Below are 25,496 nucleotides of genomic sequence, written 5' to 3'. Positions count from 1 at the left end.
ACTGAGCTTTGTTGCTCTGGAAGAGTTCCTAATGAGTAGAAAATGGGCCAAAACAAGCGGCGGGGTGGGGGGTCAGGGGGAGGGAAAAAGTACCAATCAGGATAAGCCATAAATGAATAATCAACCTCTTAATAATGAGATGACAGGATTTGCTAAATGTAGGTCTGGACAAAGAAGGTAGGTCTCTTTCTCCAAAATACTGTGAAGAAAAAAATGTATCTTCTTAGAAAGAAAAGTTTCTTTCGTGTGACTAGCCTATGAGAACACACAGCCCAGATGGGTGGCAGGGTGGCTGGATTTCCTAATAGAAGCTTCGATGGTGGTCCTACTACAAAGGTGCTGATGAAGTGTGTTTTTCTTCCTTATACTGGACACAATCCACAAATGGAAAATTCAGGATTTTCAATGTTCTTTTAAGACAAGAAACTCATTTTAGACAACACTTATGCTTGTGTTCACCTGGCAAACTGCAAAGTCAAGATTGAAAGGCCTTGATTTGTCCTTAGTCAAGTCGTTAGTTTTATTTCTTTCCCTCTTTTCCAATGACCAGTTTTATTAGTTACAGCAATAAAAAAATAAAAAGACTGGTAAGCATTCCTTTTGGTGATAAATGGATTTATGATCTTTGCAAGGAAAAGTTGTTTTGCTTTTTCCTAAATGACTGAGGTACTATGCTTGTACAGAAGTTGAACTCGATGAAAACAGCATGGTAGACTCATTTACTACAGATGTGCTAAGTTGACTGGCCTCAAAACACTCATTTTCACAGAAGGAAATTCACACAGGCAACGGTGAGCCTCCCCTATACTGTCCCTCAGTTACAGTCACATGATCTTGGAAAAACATTGAAACTGCAGAGTGAATATGCCAAGAATTCTTTAATTCCTTGGCCACATAAAAGAAAGAAAGAAAGAGAGAAAGAAAGAAAGAAAGAAAGAAAGAAAGAAAGAAAGAAAGAAAGAAAGAAAAGAAAAAAGAAAAGAAAAGAAAAGAAAAGAACATTGTTTAGGAAAATCAGGCAGTTGCATAATGCTAAAAATCCCAGAATAAATATTTTTCTCAGTGGAAAAACCCAGCAGTCTTTTAAGGTAAGCCAAGGAACACCATGGTGCCATGACTAAAAAAAAAAAACCAATGGAAAGATGTCCTTATCCTCGGTTGAAAATATTCCAAGGAACTTGCTAGTATTTAGAAATGGTCTTATTTCCTCTTAAGTAGTTTTTCTATTACCACAGTAGGTTTGAGAAATACTTCTCTTAGAAATCACTTTCCCTAATGCCCAGTTAGCCATTACTACCTTATTTCACTGAACAACAGAATGATTCCTTATAAAGCACTATAATTCTAATTCCATATCAAATATTCCACAGAGAGCAGAGACATTTATAGAAAAGATTTCCATGTACATAAATACCAACTGCATGTGCAAACCTTGGGGTTACAAAGGGATCCTCAAGAGAAAATTATTTTATTTTTATTTTGATGGATACAAAACATTTCAACACATGACATCCTAATATTCTAAGTATGCATGTAAAATTTGTCTAACTTGTTCTGTGAAAATGCTAAAAAGCAGCAGATGATGACTTATGATCTGGTAGTTAATTGCTTGCTAACGGCAACATTAGTTACCATTCAACTTCATGGCCCTAGGAGGTATGTTGCAACAGTATTTAACATTACTGTAATCCATTTGTTTCTTTCAAAGTGCAATGAGCTTTCTGTACCAGTCGTACATAAAGGGACAGAATCTGTTCTACGGCTCAGAATCTGTTTTTATAAAAAATGGTTCCCAATTAGAGTAACTTAGGAAGAGGAGCTAGAATATGCAGGTTTTGTTGTCTAATTCATACTCAGATTTTCCCTTCCCTTGACTGTCTTCGACCTCTCCATATTTACTAGGTCCTTCTGATGAGCACTTAAATGTCAGGATTCTCACATTTAAAAATAACTTTCTACTTTAAATTTATTCTCTGGTCATTGCCCTATTTTCTCCTTCAGAATCAAACGTCTCCATTGAGTGGTTTGAATATCCTGATTTTCTCACTGTCCACTCTCTCTTCTCAGGAACGTCTATCCTATTCCTGCCCCCAACCTGACAAGATTCTTTGCTAAAGTTACTGATGACCTCCACTTACTAAAATACATGATCATAATTTCATTTTATTAGATCTGCGTATTAGTCAGAGTTCTTACTTGCAAATACCAGAAACTAATACTGGATAATAAAGGCAGAACAGACATTGAAAACACATTTGGTAGCTCATATAATCACAGATAAACCTCGAGAATCAGGTTTGGAAAATGAGCAGAATTAAAGTGATGTCAGGAAGCCAGAATTTGAACACTACAGCGTGTACTACATCTGCTGTTGGACATTGAACACTATTACTGATGCAACCGTCATCCCTGGAAACTGGGAGCTGTTGATGCTACTGCCACCGCCACCACAACAGACTCTCCACTGTCCCCACCTCTGTGTATCACTAAATCCCCATTTGAAGATGAATATAACTAATTGATCAGGCCTAGGCCACAGCATGCATCCTTGTTTCAAGTGACAAGGAAGTAAGAGTTTGGAACTTCTGGCTACTGTAGTAAAAGGTGGCCTTTCACCAAAACTCAAAAAGAGGGATTTTTAAATTAAAAAAATGGGATAAAGATGCTGAGTAGCAAAACAAACACAAAATGCATCTACAACATCAACAAAAAAACCCCACAAAAAACAAAATTAATAAAACAAGTGTCCAACACAGTTTCTTGAGATTATTAGATATGTTGATGACGTTCTCCTTTTTGAAATATTCTTTCTTAAGTCTCCATGACACCACAATCATTTTTTTCTTACCTATTATAATCACTCCTTTCAGTCTTTTTCCTCCTTTATCTGACTTTTAAATGTTAGAGTTCCTCACAGCTTGGTTCTGGACCTCCTTCCCACTGTTTGTTCAACAAAATTTGTGTTTGTTTTCTTTCATTTGCTCCCCAGGTCCATTTACCACCCCTTCTCTATCTTGCAACTTGTCCTGCGAATCTGACTTTCAATGCATTGCATCGCTGGGGTTCTCCTGACCTCTGGCTTCCAGTTGGGGTTGGCCAGTGTGATGCCCCACTAGGATATTGAAAAGTGAGAGGAGAGAATGCTAATATATTTATTTCTCCCATTTCCTTCTGTCTTTGGCATTCCGTAAGTGGTTGGGTTATTCTCAACTATAGCTCCTGTCAGATGCCTCTTTCCAGCAGTTCCTGATCTCAACTTGATTCTAGTAACATCATTTCTTCCCTTTACCATTTCAGGTCTAAGGACAGTAATGGCTTCCTACTGTTGACAGTCTCTGGGTTTCCCAGCACTCTTTGTTGACGTTTTTAACCCTTTCTACATTTCTGTAGGTAGTTTCCTCAAAATTCCAATTGAGCATTCCATCTGCTTCCTAACAGGACTCTGACTAAAACATATATGTGCTGATGACTCACAAATTCATATTTGACCTCCTCTCTCAGCTCCAGCTGAGGATATTTAATTGCTAACTTAATATCTCCACTTGAATGTCATAATCTTGCTCACAAAATTTAGGCCTCCTATAATATTTGCTTTTTCGGTGACGGGCAGACATCACAAGGTAGTAAGTTGGAAACTTGTGCAAGTTAGAAATTTGGAAGTTACCCTTGATATCTCTCTCTCTCCCTCATGTCTCCTAATCAAATATCAAGTCCTACTAAAGCCACCTCCTAAATAGTACCTAAATCCATCCACTTCTTTCCATTTACACTTCACCAGTCTGGTTCAAACCATGAACACCTATAGCCTGGAGTACTGCAAAAGTAGTCTTATTAGTCTTCTGTATCTTGTCTTGTCCCCTTCCAATCCATTTACTATACTGAAGCCAGAGGGAATCCATTAAAAATGTAAAATTGGATAATGTCTCTCCTGAGCTTAAACCTCAATGAGGTCTACTCTCTTTAGATAATGCTCAATTACCTTAATACGTCCTTCAATAGCCTCCATGATGTGGTCATTGTATACCTCAACAGCATCAAACCATATCACTCTACACCTTGCTCACCAAACTTTAGCCATACTGGTCTTTTTTTGATTCTTTAAGCACATCCAGTTCTTCCTAACTTTGCATATGCTGTTGTCTCTGCCTAGAATGTTTCTTTCCTGCTTTCTCCACCTACAATTATTATTATTCCCAATTTACAAACTCCAGTTATCTTTTGGTATCAGCTCTCTCCTCCTCCCCACTCATATAACATATGAATTTATATATGTAGATAAGATATTTATCTCTATATACCTATTTCACTGAGTATAATTGACACGAAGTAAATTTCAAAGTATATAATTTGATAAACTGGCATAATAAATATACCTATTAAACCATCACCACTATCAAGATAACATATCCACTACCCCTAGAAGTTTTTCCTATTCCTTTGTAAATCCTCCTTTCCACACCTCCCCACATGCACTTCTATCTCCTGAAAACCCCTGATTAGCTTTTTATCATTACAGATTATTTTGAAATCTCTACAATTTTATACAAGCGGAACCAAACAGCATGTATCCTTTTTTTTTTTTTCCTGTGGAAACAATCTTGTTTCCCTTTTTTTTTTTTATTTTAAGTTTTAGGGTACATGTGCACATTGTGCAGGTTAGTTACATATGTATACATGTGCCATACTGGTGCGCTGCACCCACTAACTCGTCATCTAGCATTAGGTATATCTCCCGATGCTATCCCTCCCCGCTCCAACCACCCCACAACAGTCCCCAGAGTGTGATATTCCCCTTCCTGTGTCCATGTGATCTCATTGTTCAGTTCCCACCCATGAGTGAGAATATGCGGTGTTTGGTTTTTTGTTCTTGCGATAGTTTACTGAGAATGATGATTTCCAATTTCATCCATGTCCCTACAAAGGACATGAACTCATCATTTTTTATGGCTGCATAGTATTCCATGGTGTACATGTGCCACATTTTCTTAATCCAGTCTATCATTGTTGGACATTTGGGTTGGTTCCAAGTCTTTGCTATTGTGAATAATGCCACAATAAACATACATGTGCATGTGTCTTTATAGCAGCATGATTTATAGTCCTTTGGGTATATACCCAGTAATGGGATGGCTGGGTCAAATGGTATTTCCAGTTCTAGATCCCTGAGGAGTCGCCACTGTATCCTTTTTTGTCTGTTTTTTTCCCCACTTTGAGATTCATTCATGTTGAAGCATGTATATAATTCTTTTTCACTGAGACTAATATTTCATTGTACACATGTACTAGAACTTATTTAGCCATTCACTTTTTGATGGACATTTGGTTCATTCCTAGTTTTGGGCTATTACAAAGAAAGCTCCTACGGCCATTCATGTGCAAGTTGTGTGGATATATGCTTTCATTTCTCTTGGCTGGGAATAGAATGGCTGGGTTATATGTTAGAAATATGTTTAACATTTTTAGATACTACCAATATATAAGATAATTGACATCTTAACAATATAGAGGCTGGGTGCAGTGGCTCATGCCTGTAATCCCAGCACTTTGGGAGGCTGAGATGGGTGGATCACCAGGTCAGGAGTTTGACACCATTGTGAAACCCCGTCTCTACTAAAAATTTTAGTCAGATATGGTAGCATGCACCTGTAATCCCAGCTACTCAGGAGGCTGAGGCAGGAGAATCACTTGAACTTGGGAGGTGGAGGTTGCAGTGAGCTGAGATCATGACACTGCATTCCAGCCTAGGTGACAGAGCAAGACTCCATCTCAAAAAAAAAAAAAAACCCACAAACAAACAAAACAAAACAAAACAAAACAAAAACAACAATATAGAGTCTTATGATCCAGAGACATAGTATATATACCATGTATTTAGGACTTCTGTAATTTCCCTCAGCAATGTTTTATAGTTTTCAGTATATAGGTTTGCACTTTTTTTTTTGGTGAGAATTATCCCTAATATTTCACATTCTGATACTACTGAAATAATACTGCTTTAAAATTTTCCATTTCTGATTGTTAATTGCTAGTACATAGAAATACAATTAATTTTGTATATTAATCTTATATCTTGCAACTTTGCTAAACTCAGTTTTCCGTATATTTTGGATATTCTACTAGACAATCATGATTTCTGCAAATAAAGACAGTTTTACTTCTTCTATTCCAATGTAGACATCTTTTATTTCTTCTTATTACACTGGCTAGAACCTCATTGAATTGGCTACAACCTCATTGAATTGACTAGAATTTCCAGTACGATATTGAATATGTCATATAAATATGAGGGGGTAATACATATATCTGTGGGCATATAAGACATCAGAATGTTTGCCTCACAAAGACCTACATTAAAAACAATTTTTGGAGAAAGCATTGAAATAATAATAGAAAAAATTCAGGAGATTCTGCAAAGAATATTGAAAGTAATGGTTATCAAATAGCTTAATTAAGTTTACTATTTAAAAAGGAGTCTAGAAATAACAGAAATAAAAAGAGAAAGTAAATGAATAAAGACTAAAAGTAAAAAATTGAGGCAAAATACAAAAATGATGAAGGAGAGGAGTGGTCTATAAAAACAAAGGGATATGAGAATATGTTAAAGTGTTTTGTTAGAGGGAAGATACAGGTAGTGATATGTTCAACAAATCAATAGATTTAAATAAATACACACTTGGTTATTATGTTCAGCACAACTGCACAAGAGGAACAACAAAAGAAGTAATTTTTAAGCCAGCAGAAGAAACTTTAGTCATCCAATGGAAATGAGGAAAGAAGAAGAAATAAACCCCAAAAGGATAGTACAGGTGCATTAGTCCGTTTTCACGCTGCTGATAAAGACACCCGAGACTGGGCAATTTACAAAAGAAAGAGGTTTATTACAGTTCCACATGGCTGGGGAGGCCTCACAATCATGGTGGAAGGCAAGGAGGAGCAAGTCACAACTTGCATGGATGGCAGCAGGCAAAAAGAGAGCTTGTGCAGGGCAACTCCCGTTTTTAAAGCCATCAGATCTCATGAGACCCATTCACTATCACGAGAACAGCATGAGAAAGACCCACTCCCACAATTCAGTCATCTCCCACCAGGTCCCTCCCACAACATGTGGGAATTATGGAAGCTACAAGATGAGATTTGGGTGGGAACACAGAGCCAAACCACATCAACAGGGCAAAGGAAATACAGATTTCAGATGGCAAATACTCTTTTTTTTTTTTTTAGGATCTTGTTTTGTCACCCAGTCTGGAGTGCAGTGGCATGATGATACTTCACTGTAGCCTCTAACTCCTCAGCTAAAGCAATCCTACTTCTTCAATCTCTTGAGTAGCTATAGGCACATGCTACAACACCCAGATAATTTTTAAATTTTTTGTAGAGACAGGGTCTTGCTATATCGCCCAGGTTGGTGTTGAACTCCTGGCCTCAAGAGGTCCTCTTGCCTTGGTCTCCCAAAGAGCTGGGGATTACAGGCATGAGCCACTGCACCTGGGTGGCAAATATTCTTAATGAAGAAATTTTAGATGTATTCCCTGTAACATCTGGAGCAGTAGAAGAATTTCTACGATTGCTGCTATTGTTTAAAATAATATTCAAGGTCACTTGCATGGAAAGTGAAATGGAAAGAAAGAAATACACGGAAAGAAAAATAAATGAATCTAAGGAAAGAGATAATGTAAGGAAGGAAATAAATCTGCCATTATTTGAAGATGATATTATCTACCTAAAAGCCCAATAGAATCACAACAGCAAATTATTTCAAATAAAAAATTCAGCCATATTAGACTATAACTGATACAAATCAGTAGTGCTTATTTAAATCAGTAATAACTACCTAGTAAATAGAATAAAAATAAGAATATACAAAGCCTTTACTGAGTGGCAATATTGCAGATTCATAAAGACAAAAAATATGGAGTTTTAGACTGCCTTTGTAGTTATGTGACTGTAGAAATTACTTAATTTCTCAGTGCCTCAATTTCTGCATCTACAAAATAAGAAATATAATTATGCCTACCTCATAGGGTTGTAAGGATTAAATTTGTTAATACATTAAAACACTTATGGTACGTGGGCAAGTTCTAAGCATTGTATGAATTTTGCCATGACTATTATGAAGAAATTCTATTAGAAAATGATAGAAATAGGCCGGGCGCGGTGGCTCACGCTTGTAATCCCAGCACTTTGGGAGGCCGAGGTGGGCGGATCACGAGGTCAGGAGATGGAGACCATCCTGGCGAACATAGTGAAACCCCGTCTCTATTAAAAATAAAAAAAAATTAGCCGGGTGTGGTGGCGGGCGCCTGTAGTCCCAGCTACTCTGGAGGCTGGAGCAGGAGAATGGCATCAACCCAGGGGGCGGAGCTTGCAGTGAGCGGAGATGGCGCCACTGCACTCCAGCTTGGGAGACAGCGAGACTCCGTCTCAAAAAAAAAAAAAAAAGAAAATGATAGAAATATATATTTCCTCCTTTTATATTAGATAACTAAAATAAGATACAAATTTTCTCCAACTAAATCTATAAATTCAAGACAAATCTAATAACAATTCAACCTTTGTTTTATTTTTAGAGAAACTCAACAAACTGAATCTCAAATTATGTTGAGGAATAAAGGTCTGTAACTAGCTAATCAACCTTAAGAAAAGAATTTAAATAAGGGAGACTTGCTCACTACATATAAGAATATACTACAGAGCCATAGTAATAAGAATAATGTGATGATACAAATAGACCAGAGGTCAGCCAATGTTTTCTGTAAAAGGGCCAGACAGTAACTCTGTTAGACTTTGCAGGCCATATGGTCTCTGTGTGAACTATTCAGTTCTGCTGCTGTAGTGCAAAAGCAGCCATATGTAAATAAATTACTGTGGCTGTGTTCCAATAAATTAATTTATGAATATCAAAATTCAAATTTCATATGTTTTTCACAAAACATTCTTCTTATTTCTACTTTCTACCACTAAAAAAATATAAAAACCATTTTTAGCTCATGGGCCATACAAAAACAGGCTGATTTGTTCACCAAATGTGGTTTGCTAATACTGGAATGGACTGCTGATATTGACTCATGCATAAATGAGAACTGTTAAACAAGTTGGCTGGATTTTATCTGTTTGCCTTTTGAGATCCAGTCTCCACCCTGCTCTACGACCCAGCAGGCTCCTTTACTCTAGCTGTTGGCCAGTGCCTTACCAAAGGGGTATGAATGGGAATGAAGTTCCCTGTAGTCACAAGGCAGATATGACTGAGAACCCAACCCACTGTAAGGCTTGCAGAATTTGCATATTAATACATCTTCATCTTCAACTAGCCAGATTCTATGCTAAGATAAGAGCACTGGTGGAGAAAGAGAAGAACCCCAAGACAAGAAATGGGGACATTTGAACAGACATGGGCAAGACTAAGAACTCTGAACCTCTAATCCTGCTCAATCTTCCCGGCTTGTGGAGGTAGCCCCTACTCAAGTGCCTGGGAACACCATTAATAGTCCAGTAGATTGGCAATTTGAAGCCTGGACTCAATTGTGACCTACAGTCAATGAGGTTGAAATGCTACAACTTCCCTCACAATAGAAAGGGGTTCAAAGGCCCAGGAAGATGAAAATGTGGAGATAACTCTATTATTGCAATAGAATCAGCTACCCTCTAACCACAGCCCCTGGAAGGGCTCAAAGAACATTCTTTACCACAGAGTTAAGAAACATCATTGAAAATAGGTTCTGTGATATAGACGGGAACACTGGAATCCCTGAGTGGTAGAATCCAGGTCATAGTGCTTTGCTATCAGAGAAAAGGTAGGAGCAATTATCACAATAAGCTACAATGATGGAGTGGAATCAGACTGTTTTGCACAGATCTGTGGTGATGGTTAATTGAACATAGGAGCCATAGGAATTGAATATATCATAGTGTACTAGAATATATTAATATACAGGTGGAAAAATTGTAGGTCTTGTAGATATACATCTTACTTAAGTCACTGTGCTTGGGATTCATGTACTCTCACTCAGTTCTCAGACTCAAGCCAGTTCCTAGATCAGAATCCCTTGATTGAGAAGGAGGTAGGTTCTCTTTTAGAAAAAAACACTGCAATGTGGTCAGAGATGTATACTACAACTCCTCCCCTAAGTATTCTTGAGAGAGACCTATGGTCATTTACTAGGTGACTGAACACTGGGAAAAGACAAATTCCAAGTCTTTCTAGAGCTGTTAAGATACTAGTTATAACCTGATGATAATCCCTGGAAATAAACACTGTGGTCAGAGTGGAAGCTTACGAGAGTCAAGTGATAAATGGAGTTTTGATCCAATTCCTTTTCCAAGTGGGCCCAATAAAGACTGTGAGCTCAGTTTTTATTTTCTCCCCTCCAATCTCAGAGCATAGTGAAACTTCGTAAGTATAAAGGCTACTACTATGGTAAGATGGGAAGACACAAATGAATGTTCCTACAACTATCCCTTCCTGTCCCCTCCTCACCAATATAAATCTAATGTAATAACACATCCTTGTGAAAAACTGTACATATTACTCCCATCCCTGTGGAAAATTGTACATATTATTGCCATAAAGGCCTGAAAGATACAGGGGTAGTGATTCCTACTATATTCCCTATCTGTTTTACTCATGTGTTTGGCTAGAGCAAACAACAGATAAACCTGAAGAAAGTGGTAGTGTATTACAAACTTAACGGGTTGGGGGATGATGCCAATTACAGCTGCAGGTTCTGATACGGTATCTTTACTAAATAATATAGCCACTGGCAACAGCAGCTACTGACCTAGCAAAAATATTTCCTATCCACATTCTTATCAGTAAAGATAATTGGAAGCAGTTTTCTTGCCTTCATGTGGCAGGAAAAGCAGTATCCCTTCCCTGTCTTAGCTCAGTGCTATGTCAACTCAATTTGCTTCTCTGTCATAAAACAGACTGAGCAGATATCTTTATATTCTGGATATCTCACAAAATATCATTCAGGTCCATTAAACTGGACTTGGAGAGTAGAAAAGAACAAGCACCCTAAAGGTGTACCAGAGGATAGAATTTGAAATTTCAGGGGCTTGATAAATGGGTGTAATCACCCAATGGGTTCTCCCTGCCTGTTGCACAGACAAAAATAAATTCACTGAGACTGCAGCATTGCAGTAGAGCTTAATTGATGCAAGGCTGGCCCACATGGGAGAACTGGAGTTATCATTCAAATCAGTCTCCCTGAAGGCTTAAAGGCTAGGGTTTTTATGGACAATTTGGTGGGCAGGCAGCTAGGGAATGAGTGCTGCTGATCGGTTGGGGATGAAATCACAGGGGTGTGGAAAACTGTCCTTGTGTGCTGAGTCTCCCTCTGGATGGGGCCACAGGATCAGTTGAGTCATGATTCATGAGTCTGGTGGAGTCAGTCAGAAAGATATCTCAAAAAACCCAATCTTATGTTCTACAATAGTGATGTTATCTATAGAAGCAACTGGGCAAGTCACAAATCTTGTGACCTCTGGCCATATAACTCCTGAGCAGTAGGGATTATAGAAACTATACCTATCTTGTAATCTTGGCCACATGACTCCTGAGCAGCAAGGAATTAGAGAAACTAAACCTACATGTTAGTAGAGTTCAGGTCTCTCCCATAATCCTATTCTTGTGGGCTTTAATTAGTCTTACAAGGCAGTTTTCATTCCCTGAGCAAGGAAGGGGTTAATTTTAAGGTGGGACTATTGTCATTCTTGCTTTCAAGTTAAACTATAAACTAAATTCTTCCCAAAGTTAGCTTGGCCTTTGCCCAGTAATGATCAAGGACAACTTGGAGGTCAGAAGTAAGATGGAGTCAATTATGTCAGATTTCTCTGACTGTCATAATTCTGAAAAGGCAGTTTCATGGGTGAAGTTCCAGGAATAATAGTTTGGGGGCACATCAGGATACCTCCTCCAAAGTAGAGATAAATTGTTGTACTTTGCACTGACTGACCATCACAATAAAAGGGGCACAGTTCTGGTGAGCCTCTGTGGACTTTGGAGTCAGCTTATATCAGATTTGGGTGTTCTGCTCCAATCCATTTTCTTAGTAACCTGTAAGGTTGCTGTTTTTTTTGTTTTTATTATGGAGATATATATATACACACACATACATATATATATAGTATATAATATTTTATATATATAGCATATAATATTATATATATGATCATTTTAACCATTTTTAAGTATGCATTTCAGTGGCATTAGTACATTTACTTTATTGTACAACTGTCACTACCATTTATCTACAGAATTTTTATCTTCTTTAACTGAAACTCTATACCCATTAAACAATAATATCCCCTTCCACCAAACCCTGGCAGCCCCATTCTACTTTCTATCTCTCTGAATTTGATTATCCTAGGTGAGGAAGGAGGTCAGCAGCACTTGTTTTCCAAGAACTGGCTATGACCCTGCTGATCAAAACAGGATCTGGTTAAAATAGGGTGCAGTAAAGAAACTGACCAAATACAGCTAAAACCAAAATGGTGAAAAAAGTGACCTCTAGTTGCCCTCAGTGCTCATTATACACTAAGTATAATATATTAGCATGCTAAAAGACACTCCCACCAGCACCATGACAGTTTAAAAATGTCATGGCAATGGTTGGAAGTTACCCTATATGGTTTAAGAGGGGAGGGGAACCCTTCCTTGGATCCTGGAATGCCCCATCCCTTTTCTAGAAAATTCACAAATAACCTGCCCCTTATTTAGCATATAATTAAGTAGTAGCTATAAATATAGCTAGCCAGCAATCTATGAGGGCTACTCTGCCTATGGGGTAGCCCTGCTCTATCTATGGAGCAGCCATTTTCCTATACTCTGTTGCTCTGATAAACTTGCTTTGTGACATAGTTTGGATATTTGTCCCTGCCCAAATCTCATGTTGAATTGTAATCCCCAGTGCAGGAGGTGGGGGCTGGGGGGAGTTGTTTGGATCATGGGGGTGAATCCCTCATGGCTTGGTGCTGTCTTTCTGATAATGAGTTCTCACAAGATGTGGTTATTTAAATGTACATGGCAACACCCCCTCTACTCTCACTCTTTGTCTCTCTTGCTTGTTACTGCTTTCACCGTGTGATGTGTCTGTCCCCACTTCACCTTCTAGTCTCCTTAAAAGCTGAATAGGTTCCAGCGCCATGCTTCCTGTAAAGCCTGAAGAACTGTAAGCCAATCAAACCTCTGTTCTTTATAAATCACCCAGTCTCAGGTATTTCTTTATAGCAATGCAAGAACGCCCTAATACTCTTTGCCTTCACTTTACTCTGTCAGCTCCCTCCTGAATTATTTCTTGTCTTCCTGGAAGACAAGAACCCTCCCTGGCTGGGCCACAGTTTTGGGGTTTGCCAGTATCATAGGTCTTTCATATAAGTGAGATCACAATATTCATCCTTTTGTGTCTGGTTTGTTACATTTAGCATAATGTCCTTCAAGTCTCATCCAGGTTATAGTGTGTCAGACTTTCATTCCTTTTTAAGGCTGAAAAATATTCCATTGTCAATTACTCCAATATATTCCAAAAATATTCCAATGTCACATTTTGTTTATTCATTCAATCACTGATAGACATTTGGGTTGTTTCTACTAACTATTATGCATAATGCTGCTATGAACATTGGTGTAAAAATACCTTTAATGATGAATACATTAATTTGCTTCACTCTAGTCATCTTTTTACTATCTATATGTATCCCATAACTTCTTATTGTATATCTTAAATTTATACAATAAAATTTATTTAAAAAAATCTTTTACATTCCTGCCGTCAGTTCTTTTGCATATATACCCAGAAGTGGACTTGCTGGATTATATGGTAATTCAATGTTTAATTTTCTGAGGAACTACCATACTGGTTTTTACAGTATTGTATCATTTACCTTCCCAACAGCAATGTGCTTGTGTTCTGATTTCTCCACCATCTTGCTAACACTTGTTATTTTCTGTTTTTGTTTGTTTGTTTATGTTTGTTTTATAATAGCATCCTAACATGTGTGACGTGATATCTCATTTTGCTTTTGATTTGCATTTCCCTAATGGTAGTGATGTTATATATCCTTCCATGGGATTACTGGTCATTTGTAAATCTTCTTTGGAGAAATGTCTATTCAAGTATTTTGCCAGGTTGCCAGTTTTGAGTGGACCCTGAAGTAAGAAAAGGCTCTGCAGCAGATTCAGGATGTAAGTTACAATGCTATTAATATTTGGACCTCATGACTGAGAAACTCTAATTATATCAGAAGGCTCTGTAGCTGGTAGAGATGCCACATGAGCCCTTTGGTAATCTCCCATAAGAGAAACCCTGCTTATATCTGTAAGATTTTGGAGACAGGCCATGCCCTCTCTGTCAAATGCAATTTACCATTTGGAATACAGCTATGAGCTTGCTCTGATTGAAACTGAATGACTGAACCTGGAATGTCAAATGGCTATGCTCTCTGTTCTCTGTTTTGCCCATTATGAACTCGGTAATAATCAAATTCACTGAACCATAAAATTGAATGTATACCACAGCATTCTATTCTTAAATCAAAATGGCATGTATTGAAACTGGGCCCTAGCACGTCTAGAAAGCACAGACAAAATGTGTAAGCAAGCAATTCAGATTTCCATGACACCTGTTCCCATTGCTTTGACATTGCTCCTTCAGCTTTCCTAGAGAATTCCCTTTACCGGTTAATGGAGGAGGAAAAACCTCAGGCCTGATTTTTGGATAGATCTGCATTGATTGTCAACATCAGCCAGAAGTGTACAGCTTCAGGCTGCATTAGAGCTTGAAAGATGTTAGTACAGTGAACTCTTTCCAGTAGGTAGAACTTGAGGCAATACATATAGTTAGAAGGAAAGATGGCTTGAGATACGGATCTACACTAATTCAGAGAGCACTGGCTAAGAGTTTGGCCAGCTGGTCAGGCACTTCGAAATAATGGGTTTGAAAGGCTAATGATAAGAAGGTCCGAGGAAGATAAATTTAGATGAACTTCTCAAAATGGAATCAATATAGAGTTAATTATATTCCATGTAGATACTTAACAGACAGCATCCTCTATAGAGTAGGCTCTCAATAATCAGGTAAACAAGATCGACCTTTAGTGGATATCAGTCAACATTTTTCCATACTAATCATAGTGGTTGCTCAATGGGCCCACTAACACAAATCCAACAATATGGACTTTTCTTCACCAAGGTTGATCTGGCTACCACCCCTGGTGACTGCCAAACCTGCCAAAAGTAGAGGCCAACATTGAGCTCCCAACAAGGCAATGCTCCCTGGGAGATGAGTTGGAGTTATAATAGCTGCAATTGTTCTCACAGGGGTAGATACCTATTCTAGACATAGATTTGCTATTCTACCAAAAGTTCTTCTGGTAGTTAAAATGTAGTTGATACACAGCACGAATTATATATCAGAAGAGAGAGAGCTGATATACCTATAGCAATATGAATGTATCTTTAAATCCCAGTGCTAAGTGAAAAAAAAAGATGCATGGTCTAATATCATTTCCGTAATTAAAGATATGCGTAAAAACCTGTAGTATATTTTTGGGAGAGAATACAGATAAGAATATACATTAAAACATATAAAATAGTGGCTATTTTAGGGGGAGGGGAATGAAAGTGGGGATAAAAAGAAGTCAGCCTAAGAGTAGGTCCATGCAAAAACTGAAGGATGACAATATGCCATAAATTCATTAATATGATTATCCCAACAACTGTGTACCTAAGGTAAAAGACAGAGGGAGTGGAAAACCTTAAAGAGAGAGAGAAAAAAAGAAGCCAAAGCTGAAAGACCTTTTTTTTGCCTCCTTTGGCATCCAGGACTCTGGCAGGTGACTTAGGTCAAATTACTAGAAAATCTCATTCAGGTCTTTGAATCTTGAAAAAGTGGCATGAAGATGCATGACAGTTTAGAAATTATTCATAGTGCAGTAGCATTGGCACTGAGAGTCCAATGGTGGCCATGTTGACTGGTGCCAATGTCATTGGTGGCACCCTAACTAGACTACTCTTTGCTTGGGGTGTTCTGTTGCAAGAAATCCTTAATTTCAGACTGTTTTCTGACCCTGGATTTTGAGCTTTTTAGCTGATTCTGTAAGCAACCCAGTCACTATCTTATAATTTGTTTTCTGCTTAGGTTAGCCAGAGAAGATTTTTGTTTAAAACCAGTCAGACTTGGCTGATATCCCAAAGTCCTAATTGGGTTATAGAATGCAAATAGCCTCATCATCTGGCCTTAAGACCCCTTCATTCTGGTGTATTCTAGATAGAGCCAGTGTTTCGATTTCAGGCATGAGCCTTTGCCCACACAGAAAATAAAACTAGCATGACAGATTCTAGGAATAACGTTTAGAGTGGCATTGAATGGAATCAACATTTTATTTGTGTTAACTCAGTATTTTTTGTATTGGCTTTCTCTTAGCCATTAAATTACTATCCTTTAAATATTACCTCAATATTGAAGAAAAATGTAGAGTTATTAGAAAACGTCTATTTTCTTGCTAGAAACAAGCAACAGATAATCAGTGCCACATTGCAATTTTCCTAAATAAAAATGGCATATATTGAAACTGGGCCCTAGCAGGTCCAGAAAGCACAGACAAAATGTGTAAGCAGGCGATTCAGATTTCCATAATATCTGATCTCAAGAGAAAATGGTCCATAATTTTATAATCCATATCAATGTTTTCATTCCTTAAAATTTTCTGTCCTTCCTGAGGGATCTCTAGGTATTACATATTGCTAGAAAGAAGTTGTTTGTCATAATGAACCAGTAAATGACCTGAGTAAAAAGTAATTAATGACTTTGATATGTCACTAATGTCCTGACGAGTATCTCATAAGCTGAACATCTGAAATTGTTCTTAAACTCATATATAGGATACTGGTTTCTATTATCCACATAGGGAACTAATATCTGGATTAGTAGTATTTTAGCCTGAGAACAAATGACTTCCTGGTCCTATTAATAAGTTAATTACTACTAATATATTATTAAATAAATTAATTTGCTACTACTAGTACTTTTACAATTCACTACTTAGCCTTATAAACTATTGGGCCCATCCACCCCACCTCCATGATTATACCTGTGTATAGCAGCAACAAATATGACGTATTTTCACGTGTGGTTTTCCTTGTTTGAATTCTCAAAAATCTTATTCAAAGCAACAGGAAAAGATTCACTACAATATTTCCCAGTAAAACTTAATCCACAAAAATACAGACTCTCAAACCAATTCAAAGGGTTTTACTGTTGTATTTTTAAAATTTCACAATCTCATTATAAGACTATCACATGGTGAGTCCGGAGATTAGCATGAAGATGGAGGCCCAGTGCATGAGCTCCCTTTAAGACTGGGATCTCAAATGAGTCTCTTTTAACCAGACTGATACTACTAGCAAAAGTCTATACAATATTTATTTTAATTAAAAACTTTGGCCTGGCTGTTAAAGTTTCGTAGGCCGTAACCTGATGCCGTGAGGCTCTGATATGTCTCTTCCAAAACAAATAGAAACCATGTTAAGACTTCTTAACAGCCTTCATATTTTCAGAGAATCTGACTAGATATTTATTAGTGACATAATTATATTGGTTAAGTTATCATTTCATTTTTTTAAACAAATAACTCATTGTAGTGAAAAAGAATATTAATTTGTATTTAAGTTTAGGTATAGCACCATACTAGATTTGAATAAACATAGAATTGACTTATTACCTAAGAAAAGAGCAACAAATCAATAGGTAACCATATCCAAATAGCAGAAATTTAAAAGGGTAAGTTTTGCTGTATTCTCAAAAGCGTGTGGTTAATTCGTCTAATGTTTAAAGTAAAAACAACCTGTGGTAAAAATGTCTCAATTAGGATGACATTAGGGAAGGAAAGCGGGAAAATGGTTAAGCAAAGACAAAAATGTGATTTTTAAATTTCTGATGAAATAAGTAAGATAGAAATCTGCATAAAAATAAGAGTGAATCTACATTATTGCATTACTTTTTTCCCATAACTATCACGGTGGTTGCTCAATGGGCCCACTGGCACAAATCCAATAATGTGGACTTTTCCTCACCAAGGCTGATTTGGCTACCACCCCTGGTGACTGCCAAACCTGCCAAATTAGAGGCCAACACTGAGCCACCAACACAGCAATGCTCCTTAGGGGATTAGTTCGAGCTAGCTGTGATTGTCCTCACAGGGGTAGACACATATTATAGACACGGATTTGCTATTCTACCAAAAGTTCTTCTGGTAGTTAAAATGTAGTTAATATATAGCATGAAGAATTACACATCAGAAGAGAGACAGCTGATGGACCTATTGCAATGAATGAATTAGACGAACACAGAGAAAATATTCACACAATTCTTGTAAAATACTGAGGCTATAAAAGTAAAGGGAAAATGATTTTTCACAGAACCTACCTTGAGTTACTGCCAAGACCTAAATGTTCCAAAGGTGGCTTAAAACATTTGATGAACTCAAAGTACAGCCAGGTTGTGTAGTCCTTAAGTTTTTGCTTCTTTATAGGTCTTAACAGATTTTATATTTTTAAAATGGCATGAATTATTAACACTATGAGTTATTAGATACAAAATACTGAAGAGAATGTACCTATTGACAGTTCCTGGAAATCCTAAATACAACTGCATAATAGCTATTAGAGAAATGAACTGGCTTAATCTGAGCCAATGCCAAAGCTAAAATAGATAGCCAAAATATCTGTGGTCTAGCAAGGAGACACATGCACAGGAAATAATGAGCAAAGAGATATCCGTACTACTCACAGGAAGTCCCTGTTTTCCTGGTGGCCCAACTTTTCCAGGGTTTCCTGAAATGCCATCTGCTCCATGGTATCCTTGTATGCCTTTTGGCCCAAGTAGGCCTTGAAGTCCCTTGATAATTAAAAATTATTTGGATTGTAGAGATGCTGAAAAGATGTTAAGATGACAAATACTTTTTTATTTATTGAGCTGGAGAAGTTTACATTTTTATATTTTGTTCTAGGACAAATTTTCCTGTTTCCTGGATTCCTTAATGATTTACTATTTGGATTCAACAGATAACTTTCAAAGTTTAAAAGCCTTTAAAAGTTCCCCAAACAAAAATGCCAAGCTGATCAGCAATTTACTGTGTAACTTTTGGGCCTTAGTGTAATTCTCTGGTGTTTCTCATTGTGTCAACCAATATTTTATATAATTGTGGAGAAAAGATCAGCTATATGCACCTGTCAGCTTAGGATAGAGGTTATCATTTCCCATCTGCCAAACCCTGTATCGTGTTATTTTCCCAAGAAATAAATTATGGCTATTCAGCTGCCACTTTGAATCAGATAATTATATGACTGAAGTAAGGTCTGAACATTTTGTTTCTACACTTGGGCAACTGAATTTCATATGCAAGGATCTCTGATCTGAATGTGCTTATAATTTACATTCATTTTCTCTATTTTTTTTTCAAGCCAATACAAGTCACCCAAAGCAGGCATCTAATCCTTGGCTAGGGGACACCAGTAGAAGTCTTTGCTAAAGAGCCAGTCAACACTTATCTGCCTGGCCAGGAGAGGAAACTGATGGTGAGGTAAAAGTTAATCTTTGTGATGAAAAGATTAAATTTTTTTTCCTAAGACTTTTTATTTGTCTAGAGAATGAGAGGCTGAGTCCTCTAAAATCTAGCTCATGTCATTTTAATTATGCTTGAAGATCTCTGGCCTTTGTCACCATTCATTTTGTTACAATTCTAAGTTCTCTGTTTTTCAGTGGTTCACCGTCAGAAGCATGAGTCCACCGGGAGGGCTTCATAACCAGGAAAATAGCATCCTTCAACTGCAGGGACTTATATTTAAACAGCAAGTTTGGTTTTGAGTTAATGGTCATATTTTGTTCCCTCTGTGTTCCAGCATGGGTTTAATTTTTTTTAAAGACAATCTGATTTATCCAACATGATGACACAATTGGCCCCAAACTTTTCTGCTTGCTAAAGTTGCCAATTCCATTTAGAAAAGCAAGAAAGATGAAAGAGGCCTGTTACTTACAGGAATCCCAGGTTTCCCAGAAGGACCAGGAGCTCCTTTTTTCCCCTTATTACCCTAAAGATGGAAAGCACAGTTGTCAATTGACTGTAATAAACTTACTTAAACTGAAGCCATAGAAAAGAACACTGAGACCTGGACGCTGCAGCAAGAACTAGCACGAACTAGTTGTATATCATTAGGATTGCCATTTAATTTTCCTGGGAGTCAGCTTCTTCATCTGAAAATGAGAAACTTTGACAAGATCATCTAGTAATTTCCTTGTAGCTCTCAATTATATGATTTAAGAATTTAAACTGTACTTCTAAAAGGGACCTGAATAGATTATTTAATAAATGTCCCTACTTTCAGGAAGGGCCTTGATCTCCTTTTGAAAATGCTACATATTTACTTAATTCAGTAAACATTTGTTGAGTATCACGTATCAGGGACTCTGTCATGCGCTTGGAAGGCAAAGGCAAAGTTCCTCCTTGCAAGGCACTTACAGTGTGGTAAGAGGAACATGAACTGATAGCCTAAAATGTGCTTCTCTGGAAGAACAGAGAAGAGCATACTTGTGATTCAAGGAAAAGATATTTATTTCCCACGGAACTGTTTGTTTTTCCATGTGTGAGATGTTTTAAATCATAATTGATTCAGCAGTAATGGGTCTGCCAGGATAGTTAGGAACTTTGCTCTTGCAAATCATGCCATTGTTCTGATGACATTCTAAAATTATTTAAAGAAGAAAATGTGGAAAAGGTGACTTGGTTCACAAATAAGAAAAGGAATCATGTTGTCATTACCAGACACATTTCTCAGAAATCATCAGAAGTTCTCACAAACAGGATAATCCCACTAAAATGGGATGTTAAATCATTCAATTTTGAAGACAAATTGTGCTAAAGATTCAGTTTAACAATAACAACAAAGAAACAACTTCAAAAGATGTTACTTTTTTTGACAACCAGCTTAAACATTTTATGAAGAAATAGTGTATGTTGTCACAGAGAAAAAGAGCATCTTCTCTAAGAGATAAAAATCCAACTTTTGCAGGATTTGATAATGGGGAGATACAGGGATCATGGGTTGTACTTCCAACTTTGAAAACTATTGTACTTGTCTTAGAAGTCACTAAAGCAAAATGTTTCTAAAGATGAGGAAACCAGAAAATGGGATAGTTGGTGACCTGGGTTTAATTAAAGTATACACATTTCTAGAACATATGATCCCTATAAGTAAAATATGTTTTTCCTAACACAATAAAAAAGCAAAATAAACAAAGACTATTTTAAATAGTGGAAAAAAGTTGTGATTTCAGTCATCCTGAATAATACTTATTAAATAGCATATGAATCATAATATGCAATTATGTTAATCAGTGTGTTTTTTCCTTTACAGTATTTCTTTTTATGCAACGAGATATATCTGTTCTATACTTTTGATTTTTCAAAATAGACTTTTCCTTGGCTTTTGAATTTTAAAATAGTCCAACGAAACTCATGGTGGGGGTAACAGTTTGAAAAAAATATGTTTTCAGTTTCAAAATCATGTTTTTTAAACACAAAAGCCTGACTCTTAAATATTAAAAGTCTATCTTTGAGTTAAAAACCAAGGTTTGTTATAAAGGACTCAAATCATAAAATTTATGCTATAAAGAACAGATTTAAAATAATAATAATAATGTAACAAAGAGTTTTTCCCATGAAAGGGGATAAAGATCCTCAAGCTGGGGAAAGGGAAAAGAAGAAGAAAAAGAGAAGCGGGACTGTTAGACACTGACGGCAATCTCTGAAAAGAGCCCCTTGCCCCTCATCCTACCCTTGAGTCTTTCTCTTTTCCTTTTTTTTTGAGACAGAGTCTCACTCTGTCACCCAGGTTGGAGTACAGTGTCATGATCTCGGCTCATGGCAACCTCCACCTGCCAGGTTCAAGTGATTCTCCCGCCTCAGCCTCCCAAGTAGCTGGGATCACAGGCATGCACCACCACACCCAGCTAATCTTTGTATTTTTAGTAGAGACGGAGTTTCACCATGTTGGCCAGGCTGGTCTTGAACTCCTGACCTCAGGTGATCTGCCCTCCTCGGCCTCCCAAAGTGCTGGAATTACAGGCATGAGCCACCATGCCTGGCCTGCCCTTGAGTCTTTCTTAGGGTGGATAGAAACACTAATGCTCCCAGATATGTTTGGGGATCTGGGCACAAAGATGATGCCTAGGGAGACTAAAGTCCTCATTGAGAAGTCCACATAAAGTACATAGAGTAAAAATCTCTGCATGACATGTCTAGGACAGTGGGATTAAGAATGTCTTTCTGAGTCCTCCAAGTACCCTGTATGGTGTGGGGAGGAGAGAATGTTATTTATATGTGGCCAAGAACAGAAGAAGATGGCCCTGAGAGGCCTGGGGAGGTCTTGTACCTGAGATGAGCAAATAGCTGCACATGCCAGCATAGGTCAAAGTACTTCTGGCAGGAGGGCCAAGGTAGATGCCAATACGGTGAGACAATAGCAACTGTGGGCCAAAAGGGATGATGTGCATTTCAGGGGACACTAGTGTGAACAGATGATGACTGAAGACTAAACTTATTTTCCACCTGCCTTCCCTACCATCTGTAACTCCAAATTTGAAAAGAGTGAGTGGGGGAAACTCTAAATCAAATGTAGGATATTTGAGTGAATGGGGTTTAAGGCAGTCAATGGATTAGATTTACAGTACATATAAAATTGTGCTTTCTTTTTGCCTGGCCAGCACTGAAAAATATGTATAGTGGCCCATTTGAAATCAGATCCATTTTGAAAGGCTTCTGTTCATTGGGACTGTGCTGGTTCACAGACTACTAGAGAAAGCAGTCTGATTCTTTTGATAAGGGAAATATTTTTTAATATGCAACGTTAATACAAACGCTTGTTTTTTGTTTGTTTGTTTAAATGAGGCTGAAGGACAGTTATCTAGATACTTCACTAGTTCTAACGCTCTTTAAGAAGGCAGCTTTATAAAGCAAAAATAGATTTAGAGAGTTAAGCAAAAATTATTCTTTCTTTTTTCACCAAGAAATTTCAATTCATTGAAATCTGGAATTTTGTTTTGGGAGAACAAATATTTTGGCTTGAGTCTTGGTCTTTGAGAGTCATTATAGGACAGTTCACTCACATTTGCATTACAAAAGTCTTTTAAAAAATGTTGGTTCTGCAATTGGTTTTGACTCGCTCTAAATTTTTCTTTATAGCTGCCCACAGTCTTATGCCCAATGAATGAATTGGTTGGTTAGGTTAAATTAATCATATGTTACTTAATTTTTAAAAGATTACAAGTAATAGGCTTCTTCATAATAACAGGAGCTAGGAAATAAAGTTTCTAGTGTTGTTTCTGTTGCTAATTAGTTCTGTGATTTTAGGTAACTCATAATCTCTCTGGGATTTTAATTTCTTCATCTGAAAATTGAGAGGGTTATCCAGATAATTTTAAAGGGCCATTTCCAAATCTAAAAAATAAATTTAAAGCTTTGCAAAAACAAGATGACAGCAATTGGACAGGACCCATCTGGCCACTGAAGGTGTCCCTAGTGAATAATACACAGTCAGTCATTATTCTTGCAGCAATTAATACTATTTTAAATTCTAAGAGGCTTTTTAATGTGCCCTTGGGTTGTATGCCAGCATTACCCAAAGCAGGGAAGAACTAGCTTGCCTGGATTATACAGAACTTAAACTATGGCTTCTTAGCACCTTTTAGCTGCAACACGCAGGGATTGTTGACCATGTAGGCTAGGGAGGCAGTTGACTAGTAAAAGTATTTGATATTAATTAGCCTAATTTTAACATATACTAATAAGCATCAGAAAATGTCTTACTCCTGAGATCTCTCAAGATGGAAAAAGAAAGCCTGTAAATATGAAAGTATTAATTGTAAAAAAGTAGACACTTTAGGATCAAATGTTGGACAGAACTTGCATTCTTAGGCACTTACTGCAAATATAAGGAAGTAGCATGATAGCAGTAGCAGTATTCTAGGTTCCCAATGTTTTCTATGACTTTTTCTAATTTGAGTATTAAAAATTCTAAGTGAATGACTTAACTATCTTCTTTCTCTGCTTGTTTAGGCTTATCTTTGATATGATATTTTTATTTATTAATATTATTTATTGGGGAACCTAACAGAAAGTTACTGAATAGATGCCAAGACTATACAAAATGGGTTCTAGGTAAGTGAATGCCTATTTAACATATCTGATTCAACCCCATTTTATTACTTACTCCCATAAGTGGAAAACACAAATATGGGTGAAGGCTGCTTAACAAATCAGGAGAAACACAATCTCAAATTCATTACTTTTTATTCATTCTCATCTAATTTATTATTAACAGTGTAGTACATTTTCTTAAGAATTTAATTTGAAATCAATAGCATGTGAAGTCAGAATGCCTGAAAAACAGGGCAGCAATGAATTGAAGGTGCAAATGACAAAGTTGCTTGCTATTTAAGGTTGAGGCAATGTCTATCTGGCCACATGGAAAGAGAAGACTAAATTCAGTAAACCAACAGATTTTTAGTTTGCTTGATAAGATTTGCCTTATGAAAAAACAACTTTCAAACCAATTATGAGCCTGTGTCACACAGTCAAACTACTTTTTCCTCTCTTATCCTATGACAATGATTCTTTGCTTGGTCAAACTTTAGTCAGGCTCCTGAACCTTCTAGGCCCTCCGTGTACTTCCTTGTAAAATCCAGTTTTAGCAACGAACCCTGCCAAGTCGGTTTAGCAAGAACCTTCACCCTTGATATCTGATCACCCTTGATATTTGATATCTAACTGGGTTCCTCATCCTCTACCATCCCCCAGTTGATGTCTGATTATCCCACAGTTGATGTCTGATCACCTTGGCCTGTCTTCAGCAAAATTCTTGTTAGGTCAGTTTAACCAAAATTCCCCTGGCCCCTGGCGTTTCCTCTTAAGTAATTTTCCATTCACTCATACTCAATCTGCTCCTTTGTTATAAATTCCTACTTGCCCATGCTATATTTGGTGTTGAGTCCAATCTCTCTTCCCCATTGCAAAATCCCATTGCAGTGGTCACTATACCTATTGTAATAGTCATGAACAAAGTCTTCCTTACCATGCTTTAACAATTATCATTTAATAATTTTTTCTTTAATGCTTTCTACAACAATTATATAGGTTTGACTGATATTTTTTTTACTGTATAATACTAGTTTTAAGGTTTGCTGGTATTTCTGTTTGAAACCTCAAGAACATACTATTAATTTGAGACAACTGAGGCAATTTTCACAAAGCTAGAATAGGCTTCTGGAAAAGAAAAATTTGGACAATAGTCAAAACAAATGACTCAATCAATAATTTTGTATTAGCACAGTTATTGAAAAACACCCTATTTAGAGGCCCATAGTGATCCATATTCTACAGTGATAAATGATAATTTGAATTACAATAAATAGTAACTCCTTGTGCTCCTGCTTTCTAAAATTGCT

General features: G+C 37.1%; 1 protein-coding gene across 2 annotated transcripts in view; it reads right to left on the bottom strand.

Moving 5' to 3' along the window:
- COL24A1 (collagen type XXIV alpha 1 chain) overlaps positions 1-25,496 on the bottom strand; it is a 417,618-nt gene that overhangs the window by 64,178 nt on the left and 327,944 nt on the right. For both annotated transcript variants that reach the window (XM_063697321.1, XM_019023728.4), the window contains 2 exons: positions 20,033-20,086; positions 18,786-18,893 (listed from right to left, as the gene is read on the bottom strand). In XM_063697321.1, the coding sequence (XP_063553391.1) occupies positions 18,786-18,893; positions 20,033-20,086 (162 nt within the window). The remainder of the gene's footprint in view (positions 1-18,785; positions 18,894-20,032; positions 20,087-25,496) is intronic.

The sequence above is a fragment of the Gorilla gorilla genome, chromosome 1 (genome assembly GCF_029281585.2).
Source record: "Gorilla gorilla gorilla isolate KB3781 chromosome 1, NHGRI_mGorGor1-v2.1_pri, whole genome shotgun sequence".
Classification (NCBI taxonomy): domain Eukaryota; kingdom Metazoa; phylum Chordata; class Mammalia; order Primates; family Hominidae; genus Gorilla; species Gorilla gorilla.
Note: the sequence above shows the minus strand (reverse complement) of the source record. Positions and strands in the feature narration are given on the sequence as shown.